The 25,791-nt window shown below is 47.3% G+C and overlaps 8 protein-coding genes across 8 annotated transcripts; 3 read left to right on the top strand and 5 right to left on the bottom strand.

The window, feature by feature from the left end:
* Window positions 1-95: 95 nt before the first annotated feature.
* SODALDRAFT_326627 (hypothetical protein) lies at window positions 96-2,096 on the bottom strand. The gene is made up of 4 exons (XM_028610216.1): window positions 1,868-2,096; window positions 1,744-1,803; window positions 1,199-1,673; window positions 96-1,110 (listed from the first exon to the last, which is right to left on the bottom strand). The coding sequence occupies exons 1-4, from the start codon at window positions 1,896-1,898 to the stop codon at window positions 501-503; spliced, it is 1,176 nt and encodes a 391-aa protein (XP_028470277.1). The 5' UTR covers window positions 1,899-2,096; the 3' UTR covers window positions 96-500.
* Window positions 2,097-2,175: 79 nt separating this feature from the next.
* Window positions 2,176-3,599, top strand: SODALDRAFT_16329 (hypothetical protein). The gene is made up of 6 exons (XM_028606950.1): window positions 2,176-2,365; window positions 2,436-2,705; window positions 2,791-2,867; window positions 2,950-3,034; window positions 3,193-3,277; window positions 3,399-3,599. Exons 2-6 carry the CDS (start codon window positions 2,613-2,615, stop codon window positions 3,560-3,562), a joined length of 504 nt encoding a protein of 167 aa, XP_028470276.1. The 5' UTR covers window positions 2,176-2,365; window positions 2,436-2,612; the 3' UTR covers window positions 3,563-3,599.
* SODALDRAFT_354623 (hypothetical protein) lies at window positions 3,559-4,480 on the bottom strand (the record flags this gene model as incomplete). The annotated part of the gene is made up of 5 exons (XM_028613746.1): window positions 3,559-3,592; window positions 3,655-3,886; window positions 3,927-4,035; window positions 4,300-4,367; window positions 4,435-4,480. The coding sequence occupies 5 exons, from the start codon at window positions 4,478-4,480 to the stop codon at window positions 3,559-3,561; spliced, it is 489 nt and encodes a 162-aa protein (XP_028470275.1).
* A 1,380-nt stretch (window positions 4,481-5,860) lies between these two features.
* On the top strand, window positions 5,861-7,210 carry SODALDRAFT_319140 (hypothetical protein; the record flags this gene model as incomplete). Its single annotated transcript, XM_028609432.1, has 3 exons — window positions 5,861-6,337; window positions 6,420-6,657; window positions 6,777-7,210. 3 exons carry the CDS (start codon window positions 5,861-5,863, stop codon window positions 7,208-7,210), a joined length of 1,149 nt encoding a protein of 382 aa, XP_028470274.1.
* Window positions 7,211-7,304: 94 nt separating this feature from the next.
* SODALDRAFT_374796 (hypothetical protein) lies at window positions 7,305-8,329 on the bottom strand (the record flags this gene model as incomplete). The annotated part of the gene is made up of 5 exons (XM_028614700.1): window positions 7,305-7,370; window positions 7,524-7,699; window positions 7,803-7,854; window positions 7,951-7,982; window positions 8,286-8,329. Coding segments are annotated over 4 exons (244 nt in total), but the record flags the coding sequence as incomplete, so codon positions are not given.
* Window positions 8,330-18,260: 9,931 nt separating this feature from the next.
* On the top strand, window positions 18,261-18,560 carry SODALDRAFT_267246 (P-loop containing nucleoside triphosphate hydrolase protein; the record flags this gene model as incomplete). Its single annotated transcript, XM_028607542.1, has 1 exon — window positions 18,261-18,560. A coding segment is annotated over one exon (300 nt), but the record flags the coding sequence as incomplete, so codon positions are not given.
* Window positions 18,561-21,200: 2,640 nt separating this feature from the next.
* On the bottom strand, window positions 21,201-22,180 carry SODALDRAFT_319138 (kinase-like protein; the record flags this gene model as incomplete). Its single annotated transcript, XM_028609431.1, has 3 exons — window positions 21,201-21,446; window positions 21,542-21,717; window positions 21,760-22,180. 3 exons carry the CDS (start codon window positions 22,178-22,180, stop codon window positions 21,201-21,203), a joined length of 843 nt encoding a protein of 280 aa, XP_028470271.1.
* Window positions 22,181-22,889: 709 nt separating this feature from the next.
* Window positions 22,890-25,089, bottom strand: SODALDRAFT_354617 (hypothetical protein; the record flags this gene model as incomplete). The annotated part of the gene is made up of 10 exons (XM_028613745.1): window positions 22,890-22,950; window positions 23,048-23,128; window positions 23,185-23,366; window positions 23,492-23,527; window positions 23,731-23,904; window positions 24,048-24,436; window positions 24,539-24,624; window positions 24,691-24,772; window positions 24,930-25,023; window positions 25,069-25,089. 10 exons carry the CDS (start codon window positions 25,087-25,089, stop codon window positions 22,890-22,892), a joined length of 1,206 nt encoding a protein of 401 aa, XP_028470270.1.
* Between the last annotated feature and the right edge of the window lie 702 nt (window positions 25,090-25,791).

Below are 25,791 nucleotides of genomic sequence, written 5' to 3'. Positions count from 1 at the left end.
ACTTATTGGCGAAGGTAACTAAGGTAGACCCTTTGTCCAACACTAATACCGGCTCGGCGTTGGCAGTTGTTGGAGGAAGCACTACGTACCTGGGTACCTGCTGCTAGTATGCACGGGCCATTCAGAGCACGTGATGTCGGCTGCGAATTTCAAAGTCATCCCATCCCCTCAACAGAACGCATTTCTTATTCCCTCTTTTCCTTCTTCATACATATACATCTTCGCCGACTTTGCAATTGAACAAGATTCATCCCGTCGTCTTTTTCGCAATGGAGGCTGAAGTAGAACAACAGCCGCCCTTTATAATCCTGATGCTTGCCTGCATATTGACGGGTGCATCGGGTTCGCTATGAGCGTACAGAATTTCCCAGGTCCTCATGAAAGTGAAAACGAAAAAAGAGACGTGTAAAATGAGAAAAGAAGAACATAAAAGGTCCAGAAGAAAACATGTCCCGATTCCGAACTCCATGCCTTGACACGGCCTACAATTACGGCGTCCATCAAGCCTTGACCTTCTTTCCCTTCTTCGCCTTTTCTTTCTTCTCTTTCTTCTCCTTCTGAGCTTTGGGCTCAGCCGCCGGAGCCTTTACTTCCTTATCCTCCTCCGCGGTGCCCTTGGCCTCAGCAGACGGGGCCTCCTCGATCGCCTTGGGCTTTTCGGCCGTCTTTTGCTCTGACGCCTCCACCGGCGCCGGCGGCGCCTTAAGCTGTGGTACCTCAAACTCGTAGCCCAGGTCCTTGAGCTTCTCGGCGCGCTTCGCCCGCTTTTTCTGTTCCCTGGAGATCCTGTTTTCCCACCCCGCCTCCGTCAATGGGCGGGCGAGCTTCTTGCCCTCGATCTTGCTCCATGGGGTCTTCTTGAATCTCCGGTTCGCCCCTTTCCACACATCCTCGTGCAGCTGGTCGCGGGGCACCGTCTTGACCTTGAGGATGTGGTTATACAGTAGATACCCATCCATGGTCTTGGCCGCGATGACGCTGGTAGACTCGTCCGCGAACTCGATGAAGGCGAAGTGCTTGGACGCTCCAGTGCGCTTGTTCCGCGCCATCCTGAGCCTCGTTACGGGGCCAAACTGGCTGAAGTACGACCTGAGAGCATGCTCGTAGAAACTGTGAGGCGAGTTAGAATGGGGAGGGAGAGCTTAAAAGACACGGACAAGGGCTGGCTGTGTGTCTGCATGGAAAAAGTAGGACGTACCCATGAGGTATGCGGCCGACATAGATGACGCCCGGCTCCTCTTTCGTGCCCTTCTTTGCGGCTAGCGCTTTCTTGTCCTTCTTCGACAGTTTGGGAATCTTGCCGTCTTCCTGACCGGGCTCGTAAGAGGGACCATCGACCACACGACCGTCTTCGGCATCGTCAGGGTCCAGACCTGCGGCTAGGGCCTGGATGTCCTCGTCGATTTCTTCTTCCGAGTCGGATCCGTCTTCCGCCGGCACCAGGATAGTCTCATCCTCTTCCGCCTCAACCTCGACCTCAACTTCCTTAGGCTCAACGTCTTCGGTCTTTGATTTCTTATTGGCTTTCTTGTTCTCTTTCTTTTTCACGGGTGTGGGGATCGGCTCAGTTTCGGCAGCCTCGACGGCGCGCTTTTTGCTCCTGGACTTGGGCTTGTCGACAGCCTCGGTGCCCTTCTGCTTCTTCACCGCGATAGGTGAGGCTTCCTCAGTGGCTAGAAAATCATCACATCATCAGCCAAGAGTCTATGGTAGAAGGCCGCCTGGGGAATACAACAAACAAACCTTTGCGCTTCCCGGCCTTGTCAGTTCTCTTGACTGCAGGGCTCTCGGCCGCCGCTTTCGCTAGAATTGGAAATGTGAGTTGCGGGCCCCCCCAAAAAATGGTGTATCTTCGTCGAAAACATACACTTTGATCTTTTTCTCAGTTCGGGCGCCATGTTTGCAATGATAGACAGGAAATTTGGTCTGTACTGGATCTGTCGATGGTGGGTGGTATGTGTGGCTGGCTTATCGACGGGGGAAAAATTCAGTTTTCTGCCGGCGAGCGCGACCTAGCAATTGACCATTCTGGGGTGGCGGTGAGGGAAAGGACCCCGCTAAAACATGCAGCATGAGAGCTCTGAGGCGCTGTACCGATACCTGTATTGCTCCGTAGCCCTAGCAAATCTTCAGTGGGACAGAGGGTTCCTCACTGGCCTATTGCTCAGTACCTCACTATTATCCGTACAATAATAGCCTCCAAGCTCATTCAGCCCAGCTGCTCGGACGCCGATGTTGTTGTGCTGTGCATATTAGCTCTTGAATGTATAGGAGTTGTCCACGACACACGACGCACACCTATCAGTGAAGCCACAGCAGACAAGCGGCCACATACATACGCCAAGTTTGTTGGAGTTTTTCAAATGTAAGCAACTTGTTCTCGTAATTTATGCGATTGTTAGACTCCCGAGTATTCACCTATGCGTACTGTTCAGAGTTTAGAGGCGCGTAACCGTGTGCTCCTCTGAACATTGTTGCGAACAACCAATTTTCCTAACGAGAGGGCACTGGTTGACTTGTCAACCACGGTCACCCAGGCAAATTGCGGTCTAATAATCAGTCCTCGACGGTCCCAGCAATCAAGCTCCAAGTCCGTCCACACACCATCAGTCATGGGTACCGGCGGTAAGAATTTGGCGCACGATGAGATATGGGATGATTCCGCTCTTATCGAATCGTGGAATGAGGCCTTGAACGAATACAAGGTGTGACTCTCAATATCCCAGATAAACCTAGTCGAGGAAACCGTTCCCCAGTGGTGTGTAAACTCCGATTGACCCATGATGCCAGAAATATCACAGCATCCATGCAAAGGGCGGCCGCCTTGAGGACCTTGAGCTCGAGGCGGAGGAATTGGCCGGAGACCAGTATGTACCCACACCATTTCTGTCATTGAGGTAGGTCTATTGGGTTGGTTGAGGCTAAAGCAGGGCGCTGTCTTCTTTTTAGGACCCAGATGGAAGGCGTGGTGGAAACACAATCCGATGATCATCGTCCAAGAAGCAAGCAACAACCACAGGATAGCACGGCTGAAGTACGTGATTTGTATCCGGTCTAGCCCCCGCCGTGTTCTTCATTTCCCGCTTCACATGTACCTGTTCCGGCAAATCATGGAGAGCAGCATATCGTACTTCGAGTCTCCTGGGAGAACATGTTGCGCTCACTCACACAGCTTGGTAACATTCTTTTTAGGCTCTCTTGGAAACCACAGCGGCGGCACAGGTACAGCCAGGTCACGGGGCGCCGATAGTACCCCCGCAGGCAATCCTGGGAACTGGTGCGTACCATTCATTCAGTGGCGGGACTCCTTCCCCCGAGGCTTCCACTTCGGTGGAGCTGGGTCGGAGCGCGGGTGCTTGGGCAACGAGCGGACGGCACTGACGAGATGTGAACAGTAGTACATGACGAAGGGTTGAAGAGACTGTTGATGTCTTGGTACTATGCGGGATACTACACGGGGTTATACGAAGGTCAGCAGCAGCAGCAGCAGACGACGACGACGACGACTACGACGACTACAGCGCCCCCTAGGCAGGAAGGACAAGAGCCAGGCCGGGACTAAGCTGCGATGACTGCCGAGACCTCCGCGAGGCTGTGCAGTTATGGGGCAGCGGTTACGGAATGCCCATGGGCGGCTACGCAATTCTATCGGACATATGTAGCTCCTCCAGCCGCCATGGAGAAGACAGCTGCGACACAAGGTGTTCCATGAGACACGGCAGTTGGGCTAGCCTTGTCGGAGTCCAGAGATGGTATGCGCCAAGGTGTGTCAAAGAAGCCTTAGGGAAAGGGGTGAAGAAGATCAGCCACGACAAGGACGGGGGGAGGAGATCGACGAGCTCGGACAGGGCAAAAAAATCAGAATCTTGTTGATCATGACTTGGAACTTGTGGCGCGATTACCATTGCATGTCAGTATGTACGTACATATATCTGCTGACGAGCCGCAGCGATGGATTTTGTGGGTGACCTTATTGGTTGGGGGAGTCGGGGGTGAAAGCTGTTTCGTTTCATATGTCGGGTCCCTGTCTGTCGTCTGTCGTCTGATGTCTGATGTCTGATGTCTGAACTTCGTTTACTACCCTTCCATCCAGGTTTCCTTCCACCCAAACTCAGGACAGGGCAAAAGAGCCCGAATTAGATGTTGGGAAAGGAAAAAGAAAAGCCGCAAGGACAGGGGCTGGTTACCTAGGTATATTGTGATGAATGGAGCAGGAATACATCATGGAGTATGTAAGAAATAGCAGAGAAAGTGCTTACAGAATATTGGTGAAAAGGATTAAAAAAGAGAAAAAGGGACCTCGACAAAGTTGTGAACCTTGACCGTTTCAGAATACACCTGGATTGTTTGAGGTTGGGCTGGCGTTCCTGAATTTCACATGAAAGTCTTGACCAATGGGAGGAAACGGCAGAGCAAAACGGAATAGAAGCCGACGTCGGGGTTGCGATTGATTGGTACGGTCCTCCGTGCCTGCGTCCATGGATGCAACCTCGTACAACGTACTGCAACCTCTGCGCTGACGAACCCCAGCTCTTAGTTTCCAGCAGCTTAAGAACAGCCACGGGCTAGGAGGGTCGAAAACTCGAGACCCTCAGAACTCCGCTAAGGATACCGATCCCTGGGGATATACCCCGCTATAGCGGGCTAGCGGGCTAGTCAACTCCTAATAACAATGCAGTGTTAAGGTTTGGGGCTTATAGCGGGGAGGTTTCCCCTTTTTGGTGGTCAGGGGTTGTTTCATTTGCCTGAGAGGAACAGAACGAACGAACGAGCAAGAGGAAGGAAGCCTTGAATCTGAACAATGGGGACCCCACAATACCTGATGAGGTAATACGTCGAGAAGACACCTGAAGTCGATTTCTTTGAAAGCTCCAATTTCCATTCCCTTTTCCTTTTCCAAGGCATAAAGACCCGCGCTCCATTGCCATGGATACAACGTCTGTCTCCCTTTCTCCATGCGAGTGAGTGCAACGAACCCATTGCGAGCCATACTCCGTAGATTACCTGGCCTCCAAGCGAGCGCACAGATGCGGTCTGTGCTGGGGTTAAGCAGGGGAAGCAGGGGAAGCAGAGGCTCAAACAACACTCGAGACGATTCTGTCACCCCCTGGATCCAGCTTTACCGAGTCCTCCAGTCCTCCAGTCCCCCATTGTCGAAATTCTGTGCTCCCTATGGCATGCATGCGTTGCCTTGACCCCTTCCCCGGCCCCAGACCTGAGATGGATCGAGAGACCGTTCAACCCCCAATCCAATCCCCGTTCGGACCTTCGTGGTCCCGGGAGGCATCCCCTGGTCAACGCCCACGTCGAATCTACCGGTACGGTACGGTAACGTATGGATCTGCTGGGCAGGTACGATGTAATCATGCCCGAATCCGCTTGCAAATCGAAACCTACAGTCGTGTTTCGCGACCAAGCCCTTCCTGGGCACGGGGTCCCAGCTAGCATCTCGTCCCATCCTCCCTCCCCTGTCCCCAGGCCCGTAATCGAAGACGACCCTTGGGCGCCCTCAATATAAGCACCTGCTCTCCTCCCTTCTTACTCTTTCGTCTTCTCTTCTCCTCATCCTTTTCTCTCTCTTCAGTCCAGTCTCGTGTTCGCTCATTGTGTGTGGACTTTCTTTCTCTTTTTTTTCTTCTTCTTTTTCCATCTTCCATTCTTCATCACGAGCAGGGCCTCGCCGGTTATTACTATCCAGGACGCATCGCATCGCATCATTCTTCCATCTCCTTTTGTTTCCGCTCTTTGTCTCTTAATCACAACAGCCTGCCGAGGAAGTACCATTCCCAACCACGAGTTTTGACCCGAGAGATCCGCGCATTGTCTTTCGATACCAACTTCTACTTCATACTCAACCAACATGAAGTGGTCTGCCGCCATCACCCTCTCGGCCGCCGCCTTGAGCTCCGCCAAGGCGGTCCGCAACACCTATCCCAAAGCCCGGGACTTGCATGAGGTTCCCGAGCATGTTCAGCCCAACCCTCATCTGGCCGACCTCCCCCACGGAATGAGAGGTCACGGCATCACCCCGGATTCCAACAACCATGTCGTCGTCATCTGGGTCAACCCCGGCGGCCACGCCGAGACAACGACCATCAACCAGAAGATCACTGTCACGGAGACAATCGTTGTTGGTGCCCATACGCCTCCCCCCGAGGCCCATGCCCCCGAGCACCCGCCCATCGAGCATCCTCCTGTCGAGCATCCTCCTGTCGAGCACCCGCCCGTCGAGCACCCCCCCGTCCATCCTCCGCCCGTCGAGCATCCCGGTGCTGGCACACCCACCCATCCCGGTGAAGCCACCCAGGTCGCCCCTAGCCCCGGCGCGACTCACAGTGTAAGTAGAAGAAAGTAGAGAATGGAGACGAACGAGCTGCAAGAACTTGGAACCGAGAAATGCTAACGTGCCGTTCAACCAGGTCACCGTTGGCGGTCCGGCCGGTCTTATCTACCATCCTGAGAGCATCAATGCCCAGGTCGGTGATATGGTCATCTTCACTTTCTTTGCCGCCAACCACACCGCCACCCAGTCGACTTTCGACAGCCCTTGCGAGCCCCTCGCCGGCGGTATGGACTCGGGCTTCATCCCCAACCCGGAAAACTCCATCGACCCTCCTCCTCAGGTCGCCATGCAGGTTATGGTCGAGAACCCTCTCTGTACGTATTAGCTCCACCCCTCTCTGCCGGGTTTTTCTTTCTCTTTCTCTTTCTTTCTTTTCTCTTTTCCCCCCTCTTTCCCTTGTACTGGCCGGCTGTTCTGACAACCCTCTCTCTAGGGTTCTTCTGTGCTCAGGGACCCCATTGCGCCAAGGGCATGGTCTTCTCCATCAACCCCACCGCTGAGAGGACGCATGCCATGTTCCAGTCCATTGCCATTTCCGGCGGCAACGGCGATGCCGCCCCCATCACTGGCGGCGAACCTGCCCCGGCCCCGGAGCAGCCCCCTACCGAGTCTGCCCCGCCGCCCCCTATCGATTCCCTCCCTCCCGTTCAGAGCGGCCTGCCTCCTATCGAGGGCGGCAACAACGTCCTTCCTCCCGGCGGTGGCATTCAGGACGGCATCGGCCAGATCGATGGCAACGGCGCCTGCGTCTGCAGCGTCCAGTGCGACATGGGCGCGTTCCCCAACCTCGAGCAGCAGGGCATTGGTGCCGTTGGCGGCATCGGTGGGTCCATGCCCATGGGCCAGCCCGTCCGCAAGAGGTGGTAAAGCAGTCGCGCCACCTTCGCCTGGGGATTCCTAGCAAAGGCATAGAAAGCGGGTTTGCCAACAAGATACCACTGGGGGGCGGGCATTTCGTTTTCTCGGGTGTGGTTTTCGGAGTTGTTCAAAGACGGTGGTGGGCCATCACCATTTCACACCACACGGCCTATTATGTAGACGATACCAGAGGGGTACCGGGAACTGTTGTTATTCTTTTTTTTTTTCCTGTATGACCACTTCGTGTCCGACCCTGGAAGGGCGGAACTCGGGTACAAGGAGGGAACTTCAAGGGATTGGAGAAGAGGCTTTGAGTGCGCACCTTTCGAGAGTATGACTGGTTCGTACCTTTCCTGGATATTTGACCGACTTAATTTTCAACCTATTTGCCATTTTCCACCAATATAGAAGGCGGTAGATCAATTGTGTTATGACGATATTCGAAAAGTGACTCTTTGTTGCCTACCTCGTCGTTATGTCTTGATTGCCGGCCTGGAACTAGAACAAGTCGAGTCGAGGGTTTCATGTGAGACGAAGAAACAGGATGATGGGATATTGATCCGTTCCTGATTCGGCCATACGTTACAGACACGACACGTACATTCCACCCAGAGTTCGTGTGTCGCTGCCCGAGAGGCCAGAATTGGTATCCACTGGCGACAGGTTTTGGCCCCCCAAAACACCCCCGATAAGTATATTCCCCCCAGATCATATGTACTCCTTGAACTACACGGAAGTACAAATCTCACTCCATAGACATGGCTGTTGCCGCTGACGAGAACTGCCAAGCAACATTCAGAAAACAGTAAATAGAAAAAAATGATGAAGCACTTAAGACCACTCCGCGCCATAGCATTGCGTTGCCTAAGCGGCATCTCACTGCGGCCGATTTTCTTTTCCCAATTTTCCATCGCTATCCACTTGATGAATCTCTTTAAGGTACGCGGACTAGAACCAGAACCGAGGGTGTACCAGCTAATAGTATAAAGTAGTGAAATCACTTAATTTTCACACGGACTAAAGATAGACCCGCGCCTCCTTAGTCTCGTCTAAGCCGAGTTCGCGGAGCAGGAACCGCCGTCACCTACTAGAGTTACCGCGGAAGAGCTCCAGGATATTCGAAAACATGGCAATAACCGGCGTCCCATTAAGCCTAGGCACGGAGATAACTACAAGATTAACATCGTGTCGAAATTCTGCGAGTTTATAAGTATTCCGAACTAGACGGCGGAGGTGAAGATATTATCCTACGTTAACCGAGGACTGATCGAAGCCTTCGCTCGATTCCTTTTAGAAAGGAAGGGCGTAAAGGTTATAACTTTCTCTACTATCCAAAGGTATATGCTAGAGACCTAGGCAGTGTATAAAAAAATATACTGGCCAGCCGATCGAGCAGCAGCTCTAGGCTCATTTCCTAGACTACGCCGATACTATACTTAAGCGCAGGGTCTCTCTACAGACCAAACCAAAACCTAAGAATAATATTAGGCCGGATATCTTTCTATACTTATCTTACTTTCGCTGGGTACGGGACTATAAGGTAGTCTTTAGAATTAGCCTTAACCGTCTTAATAATACTACTATTTGATAGTTTCTAATATTTACGGATAGCCAAATATACGAGTTGGTCTATACTAAGCCTCTAAATAAAGAAGCTAAGCTAAAGGAATACCACGATAAAAATAACGCCTACGTCGACTTTAATAACGACGGCGACTTCATAGATCTGGAAGCCTAGACCCGGTTACGGCAGAAAAATTACTAGATATATGGTAAAGTCGATAAAAGGACCGGCCCAGAAAGAAAAGTCCATTAATAGGAGGATATCTAACTCTGGATTCTTCGTGATCTATTCGATAATGGGAGCAGAGACTGTCTTACGATAACCGTTCTCCTTCGTTTTCATAAGGGCTATAATAAGAAGCATCGACTAACTAAGTATATCTTTATCGAGGACGATCTCCCTATAATCTATCCGGTATCCTATATAGTAGCTAAGGCTCTAGTAGAAGGGGTCGTAGAAAAAGGAGGATTCTCCTAAGCCAAGCTATTCTTCTAGACTCGAATCGGCATATATAGGGTTTAGATTAAGTAGAAGAGGGAGTTCTGGCACTTACTAGTTTTTTGGTAATCTGTTAAGACTATAGAAGGGTACGAGAAGTCTAATAACCCGCTGACAAGGGACTAATTTGATAGTTAGTCTAAGAACTTAGGGCATGCAGCAGACCTACCGGACGACCTTAAAGGTTATAACTATTACTAAGGAAACTTAGAGTCGATTAATAGTAAGTTACCCGCCGCATATACCATATGCTTAAGGGTTTATCTTACAAGCCACTAGTGTATTACCGCTCGACGGTCGGAAAATAGATAGCGAGACACGAAAATAAAGATACCTTCCAGGACCACTATAATAATGCCTAAATAAACGTTATAATCTAAGATACGTTCCTGAGTCGTAGCACTAAGTCTCTGTACCTCGTAATCTTTAACCAACTAGGCTTCTGCTATGATAAAAATGCCTCTGTTAACATAATAGACGAGATAATAGGCGCTATCAGTCCGAACGCCGAAGTTTATCGGCTAGAGAAGGAAATATCCACACTCTAAGCCGCCCTCTAGCTCCGGTATAGTGGGGCTTATCTAGTAATAGACGTCGATAAGACGGTATATGAGGACCTGTAAAGACAGCTCAGAAGTACTAAATAGCAACACCGCCGAAGGATCGAGGAGATTACTCGGTAGTAGTATTTTAAGATAACGACGAAGAGCTTAACCGGTAATTACTCGGCATATGTCGTCCTCGAGAGCCGGTCCAGCAAGTCGTCTTTGCACGGGCCGAATAGAGGCGTATTACCGACCTACTCGGCGACTTAGATAACTTAGGAGGAAATAGTACGTAGAAAGATTAACGTGATTAATATATAGGTTGCCTATACTTAGATAGTAGAAGTAAAGGAAGCACTTCTATAGTAGTAGACCGTTTTGTTAGGCGAGAAGCCTGTGCTAGAGCTAGGCCCGTCTAGCGTACTACCGTCTCCTCTAGGGCGAACGATACCGCATAAGCCACTATACGCCTTATTAATACGAAAAGTGGTATACCTCCTACTAGATCCGGTAGAGATATCGGCTCTATAGTTTCTATCCACCTGTCCTTTAGGCGAGTTCTCCTCCGAACTAACCCTACCACCGGCTTATTCCGCGGCTATTAACGAAACCTCTCCTAACTAAACCACGACGGCCGGTTCCCGCCTTGGCACTATTAGGTTACCACTGCGGTCCTCTGGACAGAAACGTCCATCTCCCTATATTTTCTATGGGAAACCATTCACGAGGACGATAACTATATGGAAATATATTAAGGCATATCTGGAGGTAAGGGCCGGCGATTTAGTGCCCTGTCCTACGCTAGCTCCTCCGGCCCACCGCCGCCGATAACTCGGGTCCTCCCCTCCGCTCCCCTTTCCTCGTTTTCACCTAGACTATCAACCACGCCTTGGCCCTGCACGAGGAACTTAAGTATAATATTATTACGGCCAGCCGCCTAATATAGACTAAACCCACGGGTACAACTAGTATATATCCCCCGGGACGGCCCTAGATAAGGAATAACACAGGATGACTCAGGGAGTCACGTATTAAATCACGTGTCACCAGGTATAAAGGTACTTAGTATACTATCTAGACAGCCCAGGGTTAATCACTCTATCAGAGTAATCAGTGAGTCATCGGTCACGGCCAGATCACTTAGATATAGTGACTACGTAAGGAATAGTCACTATAGATAAGAAGGCGCTATCACTATATATACTAGAGTATCCTAGGTCTTACTTCTATTAAAGAATAAGATATCGATTAATCTAAGTCTTTACCTAGATTATTATTCTACGCTTAAACCTACCTTATAAAGAAGACGCCTAGTCTTTACGACGTAACTACGACTAGACTACTACGAATAATAGTTACTGCTTTTTAGTTAATATCCTCTTCTTATTTTAAACTAAAACCTCGATGCTAGTCCCCTATCGTCCGCTATACTATAGAGGACCGGAAGCCGTCGTAATATTTTAATCGATCCTGTTCGGTAAGCTAACCTTAATAGCTAATAAGCAGTACGCCCGAAGCAGAAGCTACTTCGCCTAAGAAAGAAGAAGTCACTTTATCTGAAGAAGAATTATCGTCTGAAGAATCTAGTTCCTCCGACGAAGAGGAAGAACTAGAATAACCTTAATAAGACGATAAAGTAGCCAGCAATCACTCTTCTAATATATCGAATAATAATAACCATACCGCGAGCGCTACGAGCGCTATAACGCCTATTACCGCCGCTAAAGGGAATAATAACCTTTAGTAGATTCGTAATATAATTACCTAGCTTTAGGGGGAGAATATAACTCTAAGAGCTTAGTTAAACTATCCTAAGATTAGAGCTAAGTATAAGTACCCTATACCCCTTAAGTATAACGGAACTTAAGGATAGCTTTAGAGCTTTATTACCTAGCTTAGAGGCTATCTCTTATTTTACTAGGATAGTATCCGTACGGAAGAAACTAAAGTACTCTATACCGCGGCACTCTTTACGGAAGATACGTATAAATAGTTCGAATCTATCTATAAAGACTACCTAGGGAATATAGGAATAGAAATCCTAAGGAAGCCCGGGACCACGGTAATCTTTAAGGACTTTAATATATTTATCGAAAAACTTAACGCTATCTTCGGCTAGCCTGATAAGGAATAAGTCGCGGCCGAACGACTAAGCTAGCTATATTAGACTAAGTTAGCTACGGACTATACTACGAGATTCTAGTAAATCTCGTTAAAGCTTAGCTACCCGGGATAAACCCCTTATAGATCGGTACTACTAAGGACTTAAGGAAACAGTAAAGGATAAACTATACCGATTCGACCGACCTAAGATATTTAGCGAATACACTATAATAGTAATTCGTATTAATAACCGAAACTATATATAACGCTATTAGAAGAAGTATTAAATAGACGTCCTATTCTACACGGCTAATTCGAAGAAGAAATAACTATACCCACGCTAATTCGGAAACACCTTATATAGGTATTATAATAGACCTATAAAGCTTGATAATATTAACCGATAAAGCAATAAGCAGGGTGAAAGGGATATAAAGAAAGTTAAGTGTTATAACTATAATAAGCCGGGTCACTACGCACGCGATTATTATAAGCCTAAGAAGGAATAATCGTAATAATAGGCTAATACGATCGGAAAAGAAAAACCCTAGAAGGAAATTAATACTATTAGATACCTGGAAATTTATAGGGATAAAACACTATACGTTAACCTCTATTCGATAACCTGACTAATATACTAATTAAAGAAGGATAGAGCTAAATACTACCCTAAGAGACCCTAGAAGATACTCGCTATAGTATCTAGTAACGAGTACGATAATAACTATAGTCTTAAAATCCCTAACTAGGATAAGGATAGACTAGCTTTATAAACTATCGCAGAAATCCTTTAAAAATACGGATAGATAAAAGAAGAAGCTAAAAGATAGAAGTAGATTTTAGAGATCTAGAAAAAATAGGAAGTCCACACGAATACTAGTAGTAGAGGTTTTAGCGCCCTCTAGGAAGTAGGACTTACTTCCGAAGAGAAACACTAACTTAAGAAAGAAGATTATGCACGTTATATATTAGAGGAAATCGCTGAACTCGAAGAATAAGATTAGGAAACGGAGTTAGACGGAGGTCCGGATAATAACACGAACTTCTAATACTAACTTATAGAACTAGCCGACCTAATCGAGGAGGAAACTATCTAGCTACGGATACTCGACTAGCTCGCGGAAGAACCCCTTAGATAAACCCACTAAGTCCGTTTTATTAAACTTAGCTTTAATAACGCTTACCGCAGAGTACCTATGAATACTAGCGAAGAATAGTAATAAACTATATATTAGCGACCTTACTATACTTAGGAAAACCGAGATACTCTTACCGGCCTAATAATAAGCCTATAAAAGTCGGACGATTAACTACCCGAGTACTAAACGTATAAGAAAGGATAGATAGAATATAAATAGGCTAGACGCGAGATTCGCCTCTAACTACCTAGGTATAACTACTACGAATACCGGCTAGGCGAATATAATACTACTAGCTATATAGTATACGCTACTAAGAAAATCCGATAACTAGAATAAGACTAGGAAGCTTAGGAATTACGCTTCTAGGCCCTCGATAAGCGCCTATAATAGATAGAACGGCTCTTAATCTAGTACAGGTTCCTAGATAAAGAGATATCCCTTGAATACCGAGCTAAATAGGTAAAAAGCTAGGAGTATACTATTATAAGGAGCACGCGAGAGGCACTTATTAGATATACTCTATAATACGTAATAGTATAGGGCACCGCTATATTAGAATACGACTTGATAAATATAAGATAAACGCACTATTAGATATAGGTATAGCAGGAAACTTTATCTTATTAGTAGCCGTGAGAAAGTTCTTTATCCCCTAGGTTAGGAAATACCTAGAAGACGAGTACGAAATTACTCCGTATACGGGAAAGAACTAGTCTTAAGAAGAAGTTATTATTAGCTAGGAGACTATACACCTCTAAGTCAAAATTTAGAATAAGACTAAAGTAATAAAGTTCTATATATACGATATAGGCTATAAGGATATTATCCTTAGTAAGCTATAGTTTAACGAGTAGAATCCCGATATAGACTAAAAACTTAGCTAGCTCCGGTAAAGAGTAAAGAGTAAGTAGGAGACCACGAAGGAAACCTTACCCGATCCCGATATCCGTCGAAAATAGTAGAAAGACTTACCGACAAAGGAGCCTTAGGGAGACTTAGATAGCCGCTAGAAGTCAGGGACTAAGGCGAAAGAAGTCCGAAAAATTTTAAGATAGCAGTAACGGTATAATAACCGATACGTAATAAATATTATTAAAGGAATCTACTAGATTATCTAAGCAGAAAAAGGACTCGTAGAAGGCGATCACGATAGACTCGCTAAGGTACTACTAGAATACTATAGATATAAGAAACTATTTACCGAAAATCTAAAGACTAGATTACCGAAATATCGATATTACGATCACGAGATACCCCTTAAGGAAGGGATACACCTAAAATTCTTTCTAATCTACGGGCTAAATTAAAAGGAATTAAATACCTTAGAAGAATATCTTAAAGAAATATTAGTAAAAGGCTATATTAGAGTATTATAATTACTAGTAGGATACCCGATCCTATTTATACTAAAGAAAAACGGTAAACTACGACTATATATTAACTATTAATAACTTAACGATATAACTATTAATAACTTAACGATATAACTATTAAGAACCGCTACCTACTACCTTTTATCTCGGAGATATAAGATTAGTTAGTTAGAGTATAATAGTTTATAGTACTCGACTTAAAAAAAGCCTATAACCTAATTAGGATTAAGGAAGGAGAAGAATAGAAAATAGCGTTCTAAACGAAGCAAGGATATTTCAAGTACCTTATTATACCTTTTAGATTAATAAATACGCCGGTATTATTCTAAACGCTTATTAACGATATCCTAAGGAAGTATCTAGACTACTTCGTTATAGTATACCTAGATAATATCCTAATCTTCTCTAAAATACTCGAAGAATACTAATAATATATTTACACGATCCTATAACTCCTATAAGATACCGACCTACTAATTAAACTAGAAAAAGTCTAATTCTATATATAAGAAGTTAACTTTTTAGGGTATATAATATAACCTAATAAAATCTGTATAGATAAGGCGAAGATCTAATACGTCTCTAAGTAGCTATAGCCGTAAAACGTTCACGATATTTAGTCTTTCCTCGGACTTATTAACTACTATCGACGATTTATTAAAGACTATAGTAAGATTACTATCCCCTTAACTAAAGTAACTAAAAAAGGACTCGACTTCGAATAGAACGAAAGAATAGAAGAAGTATTCTAAGCCCTTAAGGGTTACTAGCAAATCTATCTTAGTAATACTAGACCCCGATAAAGAATACGAACTCGAAATAGACGTATCCGACTAGGCTCTAGGAGTATAACTCGGATAACACGATATAGAAGGAAGGCTATATCCTATAGCCTTTATATCTAAAAAACTTAGTAGACCAGAACTTAACTACTAAATCCACGATAAAAAGCTAATAGCTATTATCGAAGCCTTTAAAGAATAAAGACTATATCTATTAGGAATAAAATACCCGGTATAGGTCTACACGGATTATAAGAACCTCGTATAGTTCACCACTACTAAGGTTCTTAATAAACGATAGATCCGATAAGCAGAATTCCTATCTAAATTTAACTTCTATATTTAATATATAAAAGGAAGCGAAAATAGTCGCGTAGACGCACTTAGCCGACTAGGGACACATAATAAATCACCTAAACTATAAGCTATACTCTAATAGGAAGGAGAAGCTCTTACCCTAAAATGCAAAGAAATAAATAGCATTAATTAAGTAGTCGACACCACGTTTAAAGAAGCACACGCCTTACTAATATATAGATATTAAGGAGTTTATAAGACCTACCGCCGATTACGATAATAATACGGCTATACAGGAGTTAAAGAACGAGTTAGGGACTTCGTTCGTAACTACGATATTTACTAGAAAGCAAAGAGTAGCCGATATAAACCTTACGGACTACTAAAGCCACTACTAGTAGTAAATAAACCCCAGGAATCGATTATAATAGACTTCGTGATAGGATTTCCGATATCCAAAGATCCAGTAATAAGAATCGCCTACGATAGCGTATTCGTGATTATCGACCGATTCACGAAATACACTCTTTATATTCTATATATTAAAAACACTATAGCAGAAGAACTAATAAGTATCTTTATTAACCGCCTAATCCAGGATCACGGCGCGCCGAACGAAATTATCACGGATAGAGATAAACTCTTTACTAGTAACTTCTAGAAAGCAGTTATAAGCTAGCTAGGAACGAAATATAAGTATTCGATAGCGTTTTACCTTATAACGGACAGAAAAACCGAAATTATAAACTAAGTCCTAGAATAGTACCTATAATACTACGTAGGGTATAAATAAGATAATTAGGTATAATACCTACTACTTATATAGTTTATATATAATAGCTCGTTAAACGAGTCGATAAAGAAAACACCGTTTAAAGTAAATTACGGATATACCCTAATAGTATTTAGAAAACCTTTAGAAGGACTAGACGCACTAAGAGCGATAAAAATAGTTGAAAGTATAAAAAAACTACACGAAGAACTACGAACCGACCTAGAGATAGTTAGAACACGAATAAGCAGATACATAAATTAATCGAGGATTAAGGGACTAACCCTTTCAAGGGGGGACGGCGTCTACCTTATTCGCAAAAATATCAAAAACATCAAAACATAACGACTAAGCGATAAATTAGATTTTAAAAAATTAGGACTATTTAAAATCCTAGAGAAAAAATCAGATACGAACTATATTCTATTACTACCTCCGATAATAAGGATATATAATAATTTCTATATTTCACTACTTAAGCTAGTACCGGAAAATACTAAAATTATATAAGACACGATCGTGGTAGACACTAGCGATATATACGAAGCAGAACGAATCCTCGACCACCGAGAGATACTAGACGGTACCGAATATTTTATAAAGTGGAAAAACTACGACCACGGCGATAACACCTAGGAACCTAAAGAAAATCTAATATATTATAAGTAACTCCTAAAGCAATACCGATAAAACACTATTAGGACCTAGAACCAGACGCCGCGGTCTACGTAAGATTAGTATCCGAAAAGTCACTTATATCCTACACTATTACCTGATTCTAATTAATTATATTTATAGCACTAGTAGCCTATATAGTAGCCACCGCCTCTGACTCGGCCCGACAGGCCTTTTCTTCCTCTTTCTCCACCTTCTTAAGCTCCTCTATATCGGTAAGGTCCTTACGAACTATTTCTACCCCTTTCTTCCGTAGCGAATAATAAGTTCGGCGAAGGCGGGATAAGCGGGCGAGCGCCTCGTGGAGTATCTCCTCGGTCCGCTCCTCCTCCTATTTAAGGCGCTTTAACTCCTCGTTTATACAACCCGCTAGGAAGACGAAAAAGTGAGCGATAGGAGCTAAACGGGAGGGCGAGGGCAGGAGCGTACCAGAAGATATTAGGATTCTAGCACTATCATAAGAACGACCTAAGCGGAAGCACGCGTGGTAACAAGCAATATCGTCCAGAATAAAGCACGGCACGTTCTTAGAAGCATAACGGGTATAAGGGATAACCTCGTAGCCCTGATTAGCGATAAGGGCAGAAACGGTCGATCGGTTTTCGGCGGAATAAGATTTAGGACGGGACGACTTCTAAACACGGTCGGATATAATAGTTAGTAATAAAAGAAGAAAAAAAAACCTAAGGAATACTAACTAGGGGAAGCGACCTACTTATACGACCGCTAGGACAGCGCTTAGAAGGAGGGAGGTAATATTACGGCTAGCCGCCTAATATAGACTAAACCCACGGGTATAATTAGTATATATCCCCCGGGATAGCCCTAGATAAGGAATAACACAGGATAACTTAGGGAGTCACGTATTAAATCACGTATTACCAGGTATAAAGGTACTTAGTATACTATCTAGACGTATCAGAGTAATTAGTGAGTGATCGGTCACGGCCAGATCACTTAGATATAGTGACTACGTAAGGAATAGTCACTATAGGTAAAAAGGCGCTATCACTATATATACTAGAGTATCCTAGGTCTTACTTCTATTAGAGAATAAGATATCGATTAATCTAAGTCTTTACCTAGACTACTATTCTACGCTTAAACCTACCTTATAAAGAAGACGCCTAGTCTTTACGACGCAACTACGACTAGACCACTACGAATGATAGTTACTACTCTTTAGTTAATATCCTCTTTTTATTTTAAACTAAAACCTCGACGCTAGTCCCCTATCGTCCGCTATACTATAGAGGACCGGAAGCCGTCGTAATAAATATCCCCTTCACCGCCGGCGGCCCTACCCGTATCGCCGCTCTGTATAGCGGCCTCTCCGACGCCGACCGCGCCGCTATTATGCGCCGTTTCCGCTCTGGCGATATCTGGGTCCTTATTACCACCGACATACTCCCCCGCGGCGTCGACTTCGCCGGCGTTAACGGTATCGTTAACTACGATATCCCCGGCTCCACCGCCACCTACGTCTACCGTGCGGGGATTACCGGCCGCGCCGGTCGCGAGGGCGGCGTCGCTATTACCCTATACACTAAGGACGATATCCCCTTCGTTAAGACTATCACTAACGTTATCGCCCTTAGCGAGCGCTAGGCCGGTAAGACCCCCGCCGACGCCGACGCCGCCGTCTAAAAGTGGCTCCTTGACGCCCTCCCCGACGTCTCTAAGGACGACCGTAAGCGCCTCCGCGAGCGCGGCGTCGAGTCGCGGCGTTCCGGCGGCGTATATACCAAGGTCACCTCCCAGAGCGGCTAGGAGCGTTAGAAGGAGAATAACCGCAAGGGCGCTATCGAGGCGAGCAAGAGGCGGAAGAAGCAGGAACGTAAGGAGGCCAAGCGGAGGAGTAGAGGAGGAGATGCCGGTAGCGACTCGGAGTGGGGTGGGATTGATTGACACGCATAATACCGTTTTGTTTTTCTTCTCTCTTCTATGTACGCGATTTGAGATGATCAGCCGGGATAGACTCATGAAGCACAAAATTTTACGTGTTGGCAGACCAAACCATGAAACCGCGCCCTTGAGATGGTGGCCTCCCAAGTTAGGCCTAGACAGGGTAATCCATTGACAACTATTACTACCGCTTTAGAGCCCCTAGAATACAGGAGCTCTCGCCGCAACTCCAGTAACGCCCCCTTCAAGCCTCAAAGGGAAGAGAGAAGAAGAAAAGGGTCGAGAAGGGGATGGTTCTTTTACATGCCAGTGCTGACTGCCTGCCAGCTTCGTTGGGTTGGTAGCCGGCCGCACCGTGATCATCACCAACATGATGATAGGCCGCCTGGCCTATGGACTGAGAAGTTCTATCACCGACGTAATGCCCTCGATCATCGAGGTCGCCAGGATCTTAGATAGGCAAGTCCTGTTACGAAGGTGCATCCGGGTATAGTATGTCCAACTCTTTACCGAAGCCCATAGCTCGTGAAAAAGACTAAGAGAGGAGCGAGAACCTCCGGGCCTGCTTCTCCTAAGAAGTGTAAGACGGAGTGATACTACTACTCCGCTTCTTGCTGAAGCCGATAAAGAAGGAACGCCGGACGCTTACGAATCTATTAACTATCGCGAGTCTCTAGCGCCCTGCGTAGATATACTAACCGGGGGATATCTCCTCGACCTGTTATTACCCGCTATATCTGATCGCCTCTTGCTCTTACCGCTAAATATAGACCCGTTACGTCTAAGCAGCTTAGATCCTAGGTCGGTAAGCGTGCTCGAGCGCCGGTAACCCCTGCCCTTAACCGGCGGCGACGGCCGGTAACCACCACTTCCGTGGGGGCCGGGTAGGTAACCGGCAACCCTAGTATATTTAGGAGGCATAGCGCTAGCGCCGACGCTGATGCTGGGATGGCCTATCTTGTCGTTTGGCTGCTGGATACTGCCGTGCGCGTTGGTACCCGCTATGGAAGGGGGAATGGCCTGGCCATACGACGACCGATTTCCTGCCAGGCCCATAGACCTAACCGAGCCTATCGAGCCTCCAGTCTACGGCCGCGGTCCTATTAGGTCTGTACCGCTAGCTAGAAAGACGTTGTCCGAGGTAGAGCGAGTGCCTGGCCGTCCGGTGGTTACCGTATTTCGATACGACGTCGGTGGGCGGGTATTCTGACGGGTACCCTTTAAGTATACTTCTTTTAATATAGAAAGATCTCTGGGTAGCGGTTTATCCTTAGGACTTTCGACCTTGACGGGACCTTAGCTATTTGAATAAGCGCGCGATTTACCGCGACTAGGTGATTATATAGACGTGGTAGTTATAGCGGCGGTAGCGCTATCTCCCCGTTATATTTATATTATCGGAGCCACGTACTCGACCTACACCGTCCAACGCTTCGAGTCCTTCCGGGCGGCGGCTTCGGCGTCTAGGTCGACAGTCCCTTACTTAGAAGCCAGACCTCCGATAATACCAGTAGGACCGACGGCCTTCGTTCTAGACGACTCGCGAACCGAGGTATTACGGTTATTATATATATCTCGTCTTCGGCGAGCACGGTAGTGTTTTAGATCTCGGTGGGGTTCGTGGTGCTACTAGTAATAAACTCGACGACGTGGACGTATTCGCTAAGCCAGCTATACCGGGCGACCAGGAACAGGTCGGCTCTTTTCCTAGGATTAGAAATAAGAATTCGGCGGAGGAGATCGTGGGAATAAGGGGTAACGTATTCAGGAAAGGTAAAAGGAGTGTTAACGATGTATTTATAAAGCAGATTAATATTATCGCCTTCTGGGTTCGCCGGATCGTCGTCGAAGGGCAAGTAGCCAGTAAGCATCGTATACTGGATTAACGTTTATCAGTACTTTAAAGAAAATAAAAATAATTGGAGAGACATAGTCGGACACATAGGAACGCCCACAGACTTAGAAGAAGGGGGAGAGGACGCGGAAGTAATATACGAGAATGACGCCGCAGCTCCAGACGTCCACGTTCCGGCCCGTGTAGAGGGAGTCGCTAACTACTAACTCGGGGGCGGCGTAGCAGGGGCTACCATAGCTTATCTATATTAGGTCGCCCTTCCTGGTTCTATTCGGCTTAAGCTTATCGAGACCTATACGTTTAACGAACTCGCGGTCGGTTAGATTTAGCTCCTCTTCCTGGCTAAGTTCTTCGTCGACGTTAAAGGTGTTAGCGAAGCTAAAGTCGGTGATAATAATATTGCGGTTACGGTCGAGAAGGAGGTTTTTAAAGTTTAAGATCGCGGTGGACGATGCCTTCTTATAGAGGTATCCGACGCCGGACACGAGCTAAGCGGAAAGTCGCCGGGCGGCGTTATCCTTCAAGTAGCGGTGGGTTAAGATATAGTCGAACAGCTCGCCGCCCGAAGCGTACTCGAGAATGATTCTAATATGCCTCCCGGTTTCCACTATCTCGTGTAACCGGATAATGTTAGAATGTTGGATGCCGCGAAGGATGGTAATCTCACGATGAATCTTGGCTAGTCGAGAGGGATTGCTCCCGACGGTGTCTTGTTTGATCAGTTTAATAGCGACCTGGGTTTTTGGAAACGTTTATGTTAGCTATTCTTCAGGCTCTTTTGAGCATTTTGCTTTCGGTCGTGCAAATGAGATGATAAGATAAAACTGACCTGGATGCCGCTATCTTGTTTCCAGCCGAGCTTGACCTTTCTAAACTCGCCTTCTCCAATAGTGTTGCCCAGATAGTAGTCGCTAAACTTGACTACCTTGTCTCTTCGGGCGGCGTGATGTCTGCCACCCCGACGGTTGTCATCACGCTCTGCCAGGGCGATGATAGGCGGGGGTGCTGCGTCGTCGAAGGAGGCTGGTGGTTAGGCCTCTAATATACGCGCCTTTTCGCGCTGGACGTCGTTTTCGGGATAAGAAACGACGAGTTTGTTTAGGACCTCGCTGGCCTCGCGGGAGGGTTGCCTCTGCGACGGCGTCGTGGGATGGGATGCATCGCGTGATCGAATAGGGAGGCCGGCCATGTCCCCGGGCCCTTGGCCGTCACGCGGGCTGGACGTTCCACGTGAGGAGCTTTGGGCCATGGCGGCGTGGTGATGAGATCTCCGGCTTCGCGAAGCGGCTGATTCGGCGTGGGCTGTATTGCTGCCGTTTATATCGGCCGACCGTGAGGTTTCGTGGTCACCGCGACGAGACGAAGCGGTGGACCTTTCGTCGGTGTAGTCGCGCCTCTTCGAGCCGGAAGTACCGCTGGATGTGTTATAATGGTTGGACGAAGTCCTAGGAGGCGCCACTGGGGGCATGTTGTGCAGTCGATCCGGAAACGGCGGCACGTCTGAGGATTGAGGAACTGCAACGGGGCTGGTGATGGCAGTACGGCACGTCATTAGGAAGTGATGTGATAGCAATACTTAGATAAATATCAGGCTGGACAGTACTGCTCCGAGGTTTCGAGGAGCCAGATCGAGTCCAAAGTCAAGCAGAGTTAGTTCCCGGATAGGCATGGTACGCCCTCGATCATCGAAGATGGAAAGGGAACCGAAAATATCTCGAGGTTCGATGACTGCTTTTTATCGAGGGTGGCGGCAAACCGAGCCGGTCGTAAAAGGCTTGATAAAGCGACCAGCGAGGACAGGGCACTTTGCAGCACCTCAGAGCCAACCGTAAGGTGTTGGTCAAGATCAAAGTTCAGGGTTAACTGGAAGTCAAGATGTCGAAGGACGTAGTGCCGCAACAGAAAGTTGAATCTTGAGAATCTTCCACAGAAGTCGTAGCTGGAGCTCCGGATAGGGCCAAGAAATGATACCCGAACTTCCTGCTGTAAGGCATTCTGTCTTCTGTGGAATAGGGCGGGGACAAAAAGTCGGTGAAAAAAAAGGCGCCGTAAAATTGGGTCTGCGGTGAGGGAATGCACCGATTTTGGAGTCTTTTGGTAGTTTGATGAGCGAGATAGGGTGGTGCTCTATTCTTGTTTGTCGACAAGAAGCGCGGTCGCGAGAGTCGAATGCAACGTCAGGGAGAAAAGACGAAGAAAGAGCTCGCGCTGGCGAAAGAGCGAGAAGCAAGTTGGGCGCTACTCAGTATGCCAAGAAGCATTAGAAAAAACGGACCAGGTAAGCGATTGACGATTGAGGTGGCAGTGATCCGCCAATTATTGCCATGAATGTTACGTAGAGCCGTTGTGCTGGGCAGACGCGAAACGATTGGGGGCTTTTTCTGCCTTGGTCGCGTGGGCAGGTCGGTCGGCAGTGCTGGTGCCACCAGTTCAAAGCAGTCGTTTTGGGTTCAGAGATTGCGACGGCAACACCCAATCCGAATGCTGGTCAAAGTTGTCGGGTCAAAGACTTTTTGAATACAGAGGGACTGGACTTGTCGATCGGGAAATGACCTAGTTGTGATTGTTATGTGGAACCGGTGTGCGGATGGGATCGTAGGGTTGTTGTCAAGGACTCGATAAGGAATTATCACGGGCTGAGACGGGGTTCGCTCCTGGAGAGAACTGTCAGAGGCCAGCAAATAACCAACATGAATGAAACCCTGGGAAAAGAAAACCGACAAAACTAGGAAAACGAAAGAAAAGAAAATTAGGTGGTTAGAATAGCAAAAGAAATGACAGGAACGACGAGCTGCAGCTGGGTGCAGACGCAGGCCTAAGCACAGACAGGTACAGGTGCATGCATTAAGGAAAACAGGACAGGACAAGACGCGGACTCGTAGCACCAAAAAAAAAGCACGAGTTAAGAGAAAGAAAGAAACAAACATCCAAACATTGACAAAACAGAATGAAAGGGAAGCAGAAGAAGAGCGGCGGTCGGCTCGTCACGTACCTAGTGTAAGAAAACAGAAAAAGGACAGAATCCGCAGGCTCTGGGGGCGAAGGAACGGGCCAAGTCCAGGCGAGTCCCAATCGCTGGGTTTGGAATTGAAAGTCGTCTTTCTCTTCACCCTCTTTCCTTCTCGCTTCCTGCCGGACAGGGTCAATCGCTTCGTGTTGGGATGGTGCGATTTTCAGGATGTCTCGGATGGCCTTTGTTTCCTTTTTCCTTTTTTTTATTCCTCCTCTCGTTTCCCAAGATTGTTCTTGGGTCTTTTTCTGTCGCGACTTGTTCGAAGAGCAGATAGGCGAGGTATCCGCGATTCAGAATTCCGTCGGATTAACCGTCGATGGACCAGATCGATTGGAGAAGTCGGTTGGTCGGCGGTCGAGTCGAATGTAGAGTCGCCGCAGGTCGCGCTGACAGCAGGATGTCCAACAATTCGATCGAGGGTTCTCGCGGTCGTGGTTCCTTTCCTCGTCTTTGACGATATATTGGCGTCGAAAGAGGGCAAGATCAAATTCGATTTATCAGACGCCGCGTCGCGAGAGACGACGTGGATGGGAGGGAGGATTGAAGGTTCGGGGGGAAGCCCAAGATGGCGGTTAGAAGGTATAACTGGACCAACCTTGGGAGGGGAGGAAGGAGGGAGGAGAAAGAGGTACAGTACAACAGCGGACGGGAAGGTGAACGAGGCCCAAAGGGGAAGTCGAGACAGGGTTGGTACGGGTGTGCGTTTCACGACTCGAGGGTTGCATGTACGCTGTACAGAAATTACCGTATCCAGCTAAGTATAAGTCCGTACCTCAGAACCTTATTTAGTTCGGTGCTTTACTTCTGTGCTACAACTTGATTGCGGATCCGAGAGGTATATGTACAGGCACACGGGGACGGGGAAGCGCAATCGAAGTTGAAGTACGTTGTACTGTGCCCTGCCGTCCAGCCACAACGTATGTACCTGTCAGCGTTGTACTGAGAAATATTGCAAAGTACCTTACACAGGTACTGTTGTCTGCTGCTGCCGCTGCTGCTGCTGCTGACACCAGCCACCCAACTTCACCGTGTTGTTCGCGTACCGCGCTCGAATACGGATATAGTCACATAACCAGCCCCATTAATTATTAATTCTAGTCTAAGCCACAGTGGACAAAAGTCGACCGCTCCCTCCAGTGCACTCGGTAGTGTATAAAAGTTATATGCTAGTACGGAGTATGCGTTTCCGTCCATCTGGCCACACATGAGGGAAATTGGAGCGAGATGAGGGTCTGGGATGAAGCCCGCTTGCAGCGCCGTCCCTGGTGTCCCTGCTCCACCCCCGGCCCATCGCCGCCCTGTTGCCCAATCACGGGTCACGACAGAGAGATGTATTCGGGTACCTGCTGCTCTAGTGTCACCATGCAGATTAAGGCATAATGAACGCGAGGTGCGCCGTCTTGTAAACCAAGGATGAGTCGAGTCTTCCACTAAGCGTCGTACCGTACGAATATCTTTACCGGCGACGACGATTAAATGTAACCGGGTCGAAAATGCATGAAATTGTCTTCTCCACCATATTCCTGCAAGGCTCGGCGTGCCCGTCCATGACGAACGATAGCACGGTATTGACAATGAGCAATCAATCGTAGGGAGAGCTCAAAGGGAGAAAGAACAGCTAGGAACATGTAGACAGAGCGCGATGTGTCCCCGCGCCCGCGCCCGCGCTCAACATGGGATGAACTCGACTATCGGAGCGAGCCAAGCCTGCCTGCAGACGAGGCAGAAGACTGCGGCCTTGAAACAGCAGACTTGGTCAATCCGTCGTACAAGATCACCGCCATGCTACGAGACCCGTCACATGGCAACTCCATATGTCAAGTCGTGGCCCGGCATCTCCCTTTGGAATTTTCCAGGGTCCTTTACTACCTCGCCGGTGGATCGTACAGTCTGTCACACGAGTCACCCTGCAGCTGAAGAAGCAAGAAAAGTATAATGGAAAGAAGAAAAACAAAAGGAAAAGGTTCCAGGTAGCCTTGAGACATGCTCATTTGGTGGCAAACTTCTGGCTGCCACCGCCGCTCGATTCGACGGTACTTGTGCGGGAGTCCCTACCTCGTATTACG

The sequence above is a fragment of the Sodiomyces alkalinus genome (genome assembly GCF_003711515.1).
Source record: "Sodiomyces alkalinus F11 unplaced genomic scaffold SODALscaffold_1, whole genome shotgun sequence".
In the NCBI taxonomy this organism is placed as follows: Eukaryota; Fungi; Ascomycota; class Sordariomycetes; order Glomerellales; family Plectosphaerellaceae; genus Sodiomyces; species Sodiomyces alkalinus.
The sequence above is the reverse complement of the archived record's forward strand: the minus strand, read 5'-3'. Positions and strand labels throughout refer to the sequence as shown.